Genomic DNA, 12,704 nt, shown 5'->3' on the forward strand with positions numbered 1-12,704 from the left:
TTTTGTTTAAATGATATTGCATCAGTTTATCTTAATTAGCGGGCAAAAGCTGATGCATCGGCCTAATAGGTATTTCTTTCTCCATTTCTTAGTTATGCTGTTAGCTCCGGTTGGAAGTTCTTTCTGCTTTCTTTTTCTCCAGCATTCGTAAGATGAAAAGAGTTTGATATTATCAAATGAAGCAGCTAATGAAAACTCGTCCTTGCAACTTGCAGATTACAAATTTTTCGATGAAAGAGTTATTGCAATCGATGTGTTCAGCTTCAGGGAACAATTTGAGGGATGGCAGCCAACGATGCTTGTGCCTTTTCACTGGAGAAGTCGAGATCAACCATGTTGCCTTCCAAATACTTCTCATAGGAAGCCAGATCAAAATGTCCATGCCCACACATTGCTATCAGTATGACTTTCTTTTCGCCCGTCTCTTTACAGTGCAGTGCTTCTCTAATTGCAGCAGCAATGGCGTGAGTTGGCTCTGGAGCCGGAATTAGACCCTCTGTTCGTGCAAACAGCAAGGCACCTGTGAACAATCTCGACAGTTATGCAACTACTGAACTTTTCAAATCAATCAGGAAGAAACATCTTTGATTCTAGGGACAAAGTGGAAAGCCAAAAAGAAGGTAATAAATAATTTTTTTAGTTACCGCGAAAGCATTCAGTTTGAGGAAGTGATATAGCTTCCATGAATCCCATCTCATAAACATGAGAAACTAGTGGTGCCATTCCATGGTAGCGCAAACCACCTAGGACCAAGAACAACTTCAGAATCCAAAAGGTAAAACAGAGACAAGAACTATGTATGGAGCCAAAATCATTCATGAAATTCCTCCACCTGCATGAATTGGATCAGGGACAAAGTCATGGCCGAGAGTATGCATCTTCATCAATGGTGTCATCCCGACGGTGTCACCATAATCATAGGCGTAAATGCCTTTGGTCAGAGAAGGACAAGCAGCTGGCTCTACAGCTCTTATCAGGGGGTTCAATTTTCCTTTCAGCTTCTCCCGAATGAAAGGAAACGTTAACCCGCCAAAGTTAGACCCGCCGCCGGTGCAGCCTATGATCACATCCGGCGTTTCACCGATCGCCGCCAGTTGCTCAAGACATTCCTCCCCGATGATAGTTTGGTGAAGCAACACATGGTTTAGAACACTCCCCAAACAATACTTGGTGTCCTCATGGGCAGCTGCAACCTCAACTGCCTCAGAGATTGCTATCCCTAAACTGCCGGGGCTCATAGGATCATCCTCAAGGATTTTTCGACCAGCATTGGTGACCGTAGAGGGTGACGGATGAACTCTAGCTCCCCATGTTTGCATCATGAGTTTCCGGTAAGGTTTCTGATCATAAGAAGCGCGAACCTGCCAAACCTGAGTGCCAAATTGCCTGTCTAAGTTTTTAAGAACCAAATAGGTTTACACACTGATCTACATTTCTATGTTCTTACTTCACAATTGAGACCGAATAGGCTACAAGCAAAAGCCAAAGAGCTGCCCCACTGGCCTGCGCCGGTTTCGGTCACGACGTTCCTCACTCCCTGCTGAGCATTGTACCATGCTTGTGGGACTGCGGTATTGGGCTTGTGAGATCCTGCAGGGCTTGTGCCCTCATACTTATAGTAGATCCTTGCAGGTGTTTCAAGCAGTTTCTCTAGTCTCTTGGCTCTACGTATCAGAAGATCAAGGAAGGCAAATCTTCAGGGGTTTTGTCCATATGACTGTTAAAGTTGCTTGATTAATCCAAGAACACAAACCTGATAAGAGGGGTTGGCCGCCAGAGCCTGTAGATGTCGATGACTTCCTCCGGTATAGGGATGAACCTCTCCTCGCTGACCTCTTGCTTGATCAACTCATCTGGGAAAAGGGGCGATAGATCTTCTTGTTTGAGTGGCTTGTGTGTCTTCGGATGCAGAGCAGGAGGAGGTTTTACAGGGAGATCAGCGATGAGGTTGTACCACTGCCTTGGTACCTCCACCTTGTTGCTGTCGCCGGAAGTTGCTCGGATTCTCAGTCCATGGCCGTGAGAGAGCTTCTCATGGACTCCAAACCTCACGCTTGGTGCCAAACCAAGCAGTGATTTCGCAGTAGTTGAGCAAAACGCTGTTGCTGCATCATCGATCAGCAGAGTGCCTCACCGAAACAATAACGTAAACATGAAAATACAACGTACTCGAGGAAGATCCTTGAGGGTGACGGTTGGCGGCGGCTGCGGCGGAGGCCATGACCTAAGCAAGCAAGTCAAAAATGGCGAAGAGAGAAGATTGATTGTCAAGTGCGTGACATCTAGGGATGATCGATTTGGCTGGACTCTTTAAATTAAAGCCAAGTGTAGGAATTGTTTATTGAAGTGCTATGCGTATGAGACATGCCAACGCAGGGGAAGTCGGAGAGGAAGATCGAGTTAAAGCTGAAAAAGATAATCTAACAAATCGTCGTTTTAAAGAAGCCAAGCGGTAGGAGGAGGATTAGAGAAAGGTCAATGAATGTGTTTCAACCACTTCCACTGAAGCTCTGATCAAATAAATGCATAGGCGGCTTGTGTGCCACAAGTGGAACTATCAGCCGCCATCAAGGCCACGGAAGCATCCAAAACCATCACCAGCCCAATTTATTTGTTTGTTAATGAATTTTTCTTTTGATGGATAGATATCCAATCATCTCACATATTAACACCACGTGGAAATGTTAAAATCTCTTTGTGGAAGTTAATTTATTTGTAAAAAAAATTATGTCTCAGCATTTTTTTAAAAAAATCGATCAAATTTTAGATTTTAAAATGAAGCTTCTCTGCATATTCGTTTTAAGCATGATTGATTTGTTTGTCTGACTAATTCATAGTTACGTTATCAAAAAATTTCATCTGAAATTTTAGATAGCTAAAAAAATCTTTTAATAAGTTTTTTTAATAATTTTCTAAATTTAATATTTATGAATAGTATATTTTTAAATATAGGGAATTAATTGAATTCCTTAAATATTATAAAGGTGAGAGAAAAAAAAATAGAGAAATTGGTATATGATAAATTCTTTAAATATTATAAAGGTGAGAGAAAAAAAAATAGAGAAGTTGATATACGATAAATTTTTTAAACATTATAAAGGCAAGAAAAAAAAATTAAAAAAATTGATATATTATGTAGTGAAAAATAAATATATAAAAATATAAAATAATTTGTTATCTTAAATTATATATTTTAAATAAGGAAGTTTGAATACTCACATACGAACATTTTGACACAAAGGATCATTCTATAACTACTTAATTAGAATGATAAACTAGAAGTTTATTAAACTTACTTATATTTAATTTAATACAAGGAAGTTTTTTCACTATCTAAAATTTTAGATCAAAATGTGTGGCTTAACATGAATCATAATGATAGCTATTCTACAAAGACTGACAAGTGGAAATCTATGGTCCCCGAGGCAAAATTAGCTATTAAAAACATCACATTTTTTTAATGGTATATGCTACAGTAAGAGCCCAAAAAATAGTGGATTAAAGTAATAAAGACCGATTAATACGAAGACTAAAGTTAAATGATCAAAAGTCACATAGTTGGATGGACCTGAAGACTATGAACTACGTAGTGTTTGGTTAAGCGGTAGCACAATACTAGTCGGGCGTGAGGGGTTGACCAAACTGTCCGATTGGCTATCCTCTTTAACTCACAGATAAAGTTGAGAGCTAAATACTAAGTTACTCGGCTCATTATCTTTACCGATCGGATGGTCTAGGCCGATCAGTGTGCCTCTCCGACAACAGGAAAGTCGAGTGAAGAACAGGTCAGTAGCTTCACTCTGTACGACCGAGCTAGCAATATCCCGGCCGAGTGACGGCCAGTTGACTTATAGCAGGACCCACATACATGTTGTATTGTACTCTTTTGGAAATTTGTACCTGAAAGGACAGAGAATATCCCACTGATAAATCATCCTTTAGAAGTTTCCAGCCTGTCAACTCCTAGTGATTTGAACGCTCATTTGAAGAAAGGTGTCAAGAGACACTTTATGGCTCATCCTTTCTTAAGAAGACTTTAGGAAACGTGTTAATGCTTTGAAATACATGCACAACGCAACAGTGACAGTATAAAAGGATCTCCATCTATAGACGGAGGTATGCAATGTTTCTTATTTGCACACGCCATTTGCTACAATTCATTGCTTTCATCTCCAGAACTGAGTACTAACTTGAGCGTCGGAGGTTAGCGCAGAGGACCCCTTCCCTAACCAGGTACTAACGCTCCTTATATTGCAGGACACTACGGAGTCTTCATCAAGTCAACAACAGGCCACGTCCCAACTCCACCACCTTCACCAATTTTAGACAGGATCATATTTAGTGTCGTCTGTGGGAACTTTACCTGTATCCGAGACATAAAGATAGAGGACGTTGGACGACTTACCACTATGACGTTAACCGCAGACCCGTTAGAGATACTGATAAACATCCAAGCTGCGAAGATGGTGCAACAACAATAGGAGATAGCAGCCAAGTGTCGAACACTGAATGACTCGGTCGTGTCCGCTACTGGCCAGCATACTGAATGTGGGACTCGAGTGGAGGGTCACACTGGGCACTAGCCAAATCACCAGCCAATGCGCGCTTTCCATCAAGCCCTCATTCCGCCGACCAACTTACCACCAACGCTTAATGCACCGATCCAATACCACAGAGCGTTTTTAGAACGTTTTCAGAAGAGCACGATCAAGCGGAGAGGACACAAGGATCGTCCTCCGAGAACACGCCCGCCTAAGACGCTTGTAAGGGCAAAGCAACTCGAATAGACGACTCCCCCGAGTGGATAAATATACAATTTTTCCAAGAAATTTGGACCGACCATGGAACGCAAACCATCTACAACCCTATTGAGTTGAGTAGTAAGTTTGTGTTGAATTTATGTAGATTGTAAAAATTATGGTTTCATGAATGTAGAAAAATTTAAATAAAACATTACCAAGTTTACCAAACTCTCGCGTAGTTCGGCCGAGTTATAAGCGAGCTAAGCTCTCATGCTAAGTGTCCCAAACTCTCGCAATATTCGGCCGAATTATAAGTGAGCTAAGCTCTTGCGCCAAGTGTCCCAGACTATTAAGTCGTTATACTGAGTTATAAGCGAGCTAAGCTCTCGAGCCCAATGTCCCAGACTCACGCACTATTCGTCCGAGTTATAAACTAGCTTAGCTCTCGCACTAAATGTCTCAGACTCTTGCGTCATTCGATCGAGTTATAAACGAGCTAAGCTCTCGGGCCAAGTATCTCAGACTCTTGTGCCATTTGGTTGAGTTATAAGTGAGCTAAGCTCTCATGCCAAGTGTCTCAGAATCTCACGCCATTCGGCTAAGTTATAAGCGAGCTAAGCTCTCGCGCCCAGTGTCCTAAACTCTCGCGTCATTCGGTCGAGTTATAAGCGAGCTAAACTCTTGCGCTAAGTGTCCCAAACTCTCGTGTCGTTCGACCGAGTTATAAGTGAGCTAAGCTCTCACGCCAAGTGTCCCATACTCTTGCTGCGTTCGGCTGAGTTATAAGCAAGCTAAGCTCTCATGCCAAGTGTCCCAGACTCGCAACCGTTTGGCCAAGTTATAAGCGAGCTAAATTCTTACACCAAGTGTCCCAGACTCTCGCACCATTCAACTGAGTTATAAGCGAGTTAAGCTCTCACTCTAAGTATCTCATACTCTTGCGTCGTTCGGCCGAGTTATAAGCGAGCTAAGTTCTCGTGCCAAGTGTCCCAGATTCTCACGCCATTCGATCGAGTTATAAGTGAGCTAAGCTCTTGCGCCCAGTGTCTCAGACTCTCGCGCCATTTGATCGAATTATAAGTGAGCTAAGCTCTCACTCCAAGTGTCCCAGATTCTCGCGTCGTTCAGCCGAGTTATAAGCAAGCTAACCTCTTGCGCCCAATGTCTTAGACTCTCACGCCATTCGGCCGAGTTATAAGCGAGTTAATCTCTCACACCAAGTGTCCCAGACTCTTGCACCGTTTGGATGGGTTATAAGTGAGCTAAGCTCTCGCGCCCAATGTCCCATACTCTTGCGTTGTTTGGCCGAGTTATAAGCGAGTTAAGTTCTCGCGCCAAGTGTCTCACACTCTCGCGTTGTTCCGCCGAGGTATAAGTGAGCTTAGCTCTCACGCCAAGTGCCCCAAAATCTTGCGCTATTCGATCGAGTTATAAGTGAGCTTAGCTCTCGTGCTAAGTGTCCTAGACTCTCACACCGTTTGGCCGAGTTATAAGCGAGCTAAGTGTTGGATTGAGACGCACGTGAGAGGGGCAGTGAATCACGTGCTTTTTAAAAAACTTATTTTCTTGCTTTTAAAATCACGAGCACGCGCAACGGAAAAAGAAAATAAATGAACAAAAATGAAACAGAGAGAATACAAGCGATTTACTTGGTTCGGAGTCTTCGATGACTCCTACTCCAAGACCCAGGTACCGCGGATCTATCGATGGGTAATCTATTAAAGACCTCTTCTGGTACCTCCGAAGAGGGAATCAAGTATAAGAATAGGGACAGTGTAACATCCTACACTTCCCTTTTAAAGCAGTAGAATTAAGAATGCAACACTAATAAAAATGTTACCAACAAAATGGAGAGCTCGGTGTGTTGCTGTCAGTCTGTCGGAGATGATTCGGACATCCTGGAAGCGTAGCACGAAGACAGACAGACTTTCTAGAGTAACAGCAGGAAGTAGAAGCAGTCGGCTGCTCAATCAAATTCGCAAAAGCTCGTATATGTGTTCTATGTTGAAGCTTTGAGTGAGCAAGCTTATAAAGAGCATGGAAGGCGCCTTCCATAGTCATTGAAGGCGCCTCCAACCTAAAAAACTTGATCCCGAACAACCCGACACTTATCCACTACAAAGTCTAAATTTCATCCTACAGAAGACGCCTTCTATGAACAGTATGAAGGCACCTTCGGACACTATTCATTCGAAGGTAATTTTGCTCCTTTGTCCTGCAAAACCACGTTAGTCCAATAAACAAAATAATAACATGCAAGACAAATATTAGCACAATAATAATGAGCAATATGAATTAGTTACTGTCCTCCTAGAACCAGGAACTAGTCAATGTCTCAAATTAGGGATCTGATATAGACCTAACCTAGACCGACACCTACTGTCCCTCAACCGGGACGCATCCTCAAAAGGTCACTCTCCTCCAATGATTTACCTTAACTTACCAACTTGCCAGTTGTCCGGTCCGTAGACCCAACTAGATTTCTTTGCCAGATATCTTGTCAGCCCGTCGACCAATATGGATTTCACACCATCTATCCGGTCGGCCCATCGACCTAGCTGAACTTCACACCAGCTATCTGATCGGCCCGTTGACCTAGCTGAACTTCGCACCAGCTATCCGGTCGGCCCGTTGACCTAGCTAAACTTCTTGCCAAATATTCGATCGTCCAGTTGACTTATCTGGACTTCGTACCAGATATTCGGTTGGCTCGTTGACTTATCTGGTTAATCTCCTGCACACTTTGTATGATGGTTAGATCACAGCAATATCTAACTTAATTTACTTGTCATTCATCAAAACATGAGTTAGACCATTAGTACAAACTGCACCAACACTAAGCTCTCACGCCAAGTGTCCCAGACTCTCACACCGTCTGACCGAATTATAAATGAGCTAAGCTCTTGCGCTAAGTGTCTCAGACTCTCACGCCGTTCGACCGGGTTATAAGCAAGCTAAGCTCTCGCGCTAAGTGTCCCTGACTCTCTCACCATTTGACCGAGTTATAAGCGAGCTAAGCCCTGGGCTAAGTGTCCCAGACTCTTGCGTCATTCGGCTAAGTTATAAGCGAGCTTAGCTCTCGCGCTAAGTGCCCCAGACTCTCACTCTGTTCGGCTAAGTTATAAGCGAGCTAAGCTCTCACGTTAAGTGTCTCAGACTCTCGTGTCGTTTGGCTGAGTTATAAGCAAGCCAATTAGTCATCTAAGGAGAGTTAGACCAAGTAGCCAAGTTGCAAGTAAACTTGCTATCACCATTAACTGCTGAAAATCTCCTAGAGACCTAAGAGGCCACTATGGTAGAAGTTCTTTATAGTATTGCTCGAGTAGATTAGGAAAGCTAAGTCTCAAAGATGAAAAGAAGTAAGCTATAAGTTAGCGCACCCACGAAACGAGAACTTTAAGACGCAGAACGGGCATCCATTAAACCAAACTTAGAAGATTTTTACAAAATTACTTGGAGGCTACAAGAACTATCAATAGACTTAATAAAAAACTATGCTAGGTCTGTAATCATATCATTGGGGAGCACCTCCAAGATCTTTTGCCTTTTAATAAAGGATGGAGGAACCTCAGTCGAGAGATAGCCACCCTCCTTTAGTTGCTTGATAGTCCCATCAATGCCATAGCCAAATAGCTTGATGGTCCGATCAATAAGCAACTGATTGAACTCCCTGGAGCGAAGATACTCCACTCGGTGAGCTTCCAACCGGTCGGGCTCCTCCTACTTGAATTTAGCAAGTTCTGTCTTTAGTGCTCGCAGCTTAGCATCCTTTTCATCAATTATTCTTTTGTGCTCGCCGAGTTGGAGTTCATGGCTCGCCTGCTCTACAATGCGGCTAACTTGCTCTACGGCTAGAGTCGCCTTCATCTCCTCTAACTTCTTAGTTAGGGCCCGAGTCTCCTTATTCTTGATATCAAGGTCTTCAATGGCCCTAAGCTTTTGAGCGTTCGCTGAGCTAATCTTTGCTTCAAAGTTAAGTGCTTGTTTCTTAAGCTTCCCCAGCTCGATGGCTTGGTTGTGATTCTTGTCCTTCTCCATGGTCAAAACCGCTCAAATCCAAGGAGATGCTCAAATTGTTTCTCCAAGTCTTCCTTTAGTTGTGTCACCTCTGCAGTTAAGCAATTGATCAAGAGTTGGGAAGCACCCGTGTCCCACTCGCGGTTTGCGCTAGCTTGAGCTTGTTGTCTAATTGGGCCAACCTTTGGAGAGAGTTAGGTCGTCCACCTAGAATTGTTACACAAAGAGAGCGGTTAGGTCTAGTCAAGTGGAAGATATAATAATTCAAAATATTACACAAACTTACCCCTATAGAATTTTGGCTGAACTGATCAGCCAACTCATTAGAAGGGATAGAAAAAAAAACTCATTAGGAGGGATAGTCGTCACCCTGGCTCTAGCTTCTGGCCAAGTCTGGGCCAAGGGCTCCTGGATCTTTATTTTATGCTCAGGCACACGTGGCTCTTCTAGATTATGGTAACATTACTTGTCTATTAGCAATCTAAGGATGGTCATTATATGCTTGTGCGAACTGGAGCCTATTAGCTCCGAGTTGGCCTTGCCCTTGGATTTTGGTGTTGAAGCAGAGTGGATAGTGGAGAAAGGGGCTATAGAGTCGACCGACACTGGTGGCAAATAAGATAGGGGTTGTACCACTATTACACTGAACAGGAACTCAGAGAGGGAAGACGTCCGGTCAAAGGATGGGGGAGTCAACCCACTAGTTGCTCTCTTGGGAGCAGCAAAAGTGGAGCTTTCACCGCATTCTGAAGGTGGTCGAGGTGTAGACACGGTGGCCGAAGCTTGAGGGACAAAAGTGGTCGAGTGGGCAGGATCCTCTGTTCAGAGCCTTTTGCAGCATTGATGCTGAATCAACGGCTCCACGGAAGTCGTCAACTCTGAAGGTACCACTACATGCACCAAGGTGGGTTGCTCGGGAGGTAGCTCGTCAGTGTTAGCAGCGGCATCACTCCTCGCTACTCGGCTCCCTTCTCCTTAATCGGTCTGCGCTTTAGAAGTCCCGACCAACAATAGCCCATGGCTTTCCAGCTCGGCAACTCCTTGAGTTTCCAACTCTTCATCGGTTAACCTAGTGGAGTCACTGAGTAAAGCCTTAAGCATCACTTTAGCTTCAAAAGAGAAGAAAAAATTAGTTAGATCCAAAAACAAAGGAAGGAACAGAGGCTCACCAAAAGTGTAGGACAGTCGGACGCGAACAGGACTTAGCCCAAACATATATAAAACATCCTCCAATAACAGCTTGTGTATGTGATATTTCAGGCTGGCTAGCTGCGCCATAGCTTGGAGGTAGGTAGGATCCCACCGATATTTTCCCAGCTAGGGGTAGTTGGGTAGCTGCATCTGCCAGTCGATTGGGAAGGCAGCCCCGACTGAGAAGTTGGACGTAGAAGTAGTGTGACTTCCGACCCTTGTTGGAGGAAAATATTTTATCAAAATACACGGAGCTGACCTTGGCTTGGAATAGGAAGATTCCCAATTCGGATTGCTTAGGGTAATAAAAACAATAAAAAAATTATGAGAAGTAAGAGGAATCCTATACATGTAGAACAATATCACAACTTCGCACAATAGCCTAAAGAAATTAGGCACTAGTTGCTGTAATGGAATATGGAAATATCTATAAACTTCAGCGAAGAAAGGATGGATGGAAAAATGGAGGCCAGCATGAAACTGATCTTTGAAAAAAGTTATAAACCCTTCAGGAGGGGGTGTGGAAGCAATCGTAGGCAGATCGGATGGCAAGCTTGTGGTCAGGAGGGATATGGTAGGTGATAATCATGATTTTATTACACTATTTTGATTCATACATGCATGATTTGATGTCTTGTTTATAGGTTAAACTCATATTTACATCACATTTTATGCATTTCATTTAATCCTAGACTTAATTGCAAATTAGCTTATAATCATGGTATTTGATGCTAATATTTGATATATTATTTGTAGCCATCAAAAGGATCATGCACCCTATCTATTAGATCAAATTTGGGCTCAAATCTAGGACTGATCAAGGAGAACTAGTCCAGAATTAATTTGGACCATTCATCAAGAACAAGAGAGATCTGAACCATCCATTGAAGATCTGATCCATCCAACCTAAGGAAGAGTAGATCAAGACCCTTAATCAAAATCAACACCTTCGGATCAAATTTTAAGCGACTTTTCACCGTTGACCAAGATCCAAATCATTCTGAACCATCCATCATAGATGTGATCTGATTTAAATTGAGAAGCTATAGTGCTGGCTTCGTTCGTCAAATCTCAACAGTGCTCTTTGCGTTAAGCAGAGGGAGGCGCGAGCCTCTCCGGCGATTTCGACCTCGATTCCATCTCCGATCATCTTCTCAGGCGACGACCTCAGTGGAGATCCTCAAGGCAGCTACTAGACCAAGTTCCCGATCATCTGAAGCCGCCGACAAGCGTTCTTTCCGGTGCATTTCTGTTTTCTCATATTCTCTGTTTCCACCACAGATTTGGCGGCGTTCCTCCGATCTGTGATTCTACTTCCCATCAGCAATATTTGGCGGCGTTCCGCCGGTGTTACTGAGCTCCATCCGACGATCATCCATCATCCGCAACTTCCATCCAGATTCAGAGAACCGGGTTTGCAGAATTCCAGATTTTCGTTCATTGACAAGTTCTAAAGTGTTTCCAGCTTGCCAGAGGCGTTCCACCGGTGTTGCTGAGCAATTCTGGAACTGATTTGCAACTGAGGGTTCTTCACTGATGACCGAAGTTGGGCGTTCTCGTCTCTGACTTCTTGTGTGACGATGAGAAGTGTTGTTTGTGTAGTTGATTGTAAGTTGGCTCGGTTTAGTTCACTTTATTACTGTTTTTGTAGCTTAGAACAGATTTCTTGTTTGTTATGTTCTTATCAAGTAATCTAGCATTTCTTTATCTTGTTGAAGTTTAATTCGTGTTAAGTAGTTAGAACTTCATTGGTGCAATTTAATTTAAGCCTTGTTTAAGCTTGGTTAATTGTTAAGTGGCTAAGTTTTAAGTTAGGGTATAATTTTTTGCTTTAGATCAGATTCAATTGTGTCTTACTATTGCATTCTTAGTTTAAGTGTATTGAAGGTTAAATCATAACGTAGGGTGACAATACGTTGTGGATTAATTGTTGGCACCTAGTTAGATTTCTTTCTAGTATTAGATTAGTTTCTTATTTGCTTTGCTTTTCATTTAATCAGTTTAGAATTGAAACTCAAACCCCCAATTCTATATTAAAACCCCAGAAAATAGGAATAATATACGATCCTAAGTTTACCATCCTATTGTTGCGTTCGTTGGGAGACGACCCTGTCCTTTACTATACTACCTTAGTGTAGGTTAAGGGGTTCGGTTGAGTATAAATGAATTAATTTGATCTTGCGCAAGTGACAGTTGTGCGCCTATTAGTAGGACATGATCATTTGATCCACTTCGTCACCATTAAAATTTGATGAAGTACTGGAGATGTACCACAATCCGAGAATCCGGGAATAGACGTAGGGGGAGAAGGAGAACGGGCCATAGGAAGAAAGATGAAGATCGAAGATCGAAAGTAAAATGGACAAGGAACTTACTAGATGAGATTTGCCGGCGACGAGAAGTAGAGAGCAAAGAAGCAGACGAAGACAAAAACATAGGTAAAGAAAAGAGCAGTGTTGTGCTGATGAGAGCAGAGGATTTAAAAACCCTGCTGCTAATTATTCAGAGTCGTTCGATCAAAGCTTTTGAAAAATAAGACTTGATCTGGACCGCCCCAATTCAAAAAGGCAGCTATCACGTTGAATCCTAATAGTCGGCTGTCACATACTCACATTAGACATTTGGCGGCATGAAAGTGTGGCACATGGCATTTAATCATAGGTGACATTAATGAAGAATAGAAATGATCAACAGACGCATGATTAAAAAGCATGCTACGCATGCTTTGCATTAATGGCAAAGGCTTTCAGTGAT

General features: G+C 42.8%; 1 protein-coding gene across 2 annotated transcripts; it reads right to left on the bottom strand.

Annotated features, from left to right (window-relative positions):
• Positions 1–148: 148 nt before the first annotated feature.
• Positions 149–2,535, bottom strand: LOC121976704 (tryptophan synthase beta chain 2-like). Of its 2 annotated transcripts, none has more exons than XM_042528998.1 (6): positions 2,170–2,535; positions 1,754–2,105; positions 1,448–1,664; positions 833–1,370; positions 645–743; positions 149–520 (listed from the first exon to the last, which is right to left on the bottom strand). In XM_042528998.1, the coding sequence occupies exons 1-6, from the start codon at positions 2,219–2,221 to the stop codon at positions 264–266; spliced, it is 1,515 nt and encodes a 504-aa protein (XP_042384932.1). In that variant the 5' UTR covers positions 2,222–2,535; the 3' UTR covers positions 149–263. The 2 variants fall into 2 exon arrangements, with proteins under 2 accessions (XP_042384932.1, XP_042384933.1); XM_042528999.1 differs by having other exon boundaries at positions 1,754–2,099; positions 2,170–2,534.
• Between the last annotated feature and the right edge of the window lie 10,169 nt (positions 2,536–12,704).

This window comes from Zingiber officinale, chromosome 4B (assembly GCF_018446385.1).
Source record: "Zingiber officinale cultivar Zhangliang chromosome 4B, Zo_v1.1, whole genome shotgun sequence".
NCBI lineage: Eukaryota > Viridiplantae > Streptophyta > Magnoliopsida > Zingiberales > Zingiberaceae > Zingiber > Zingiber officinale.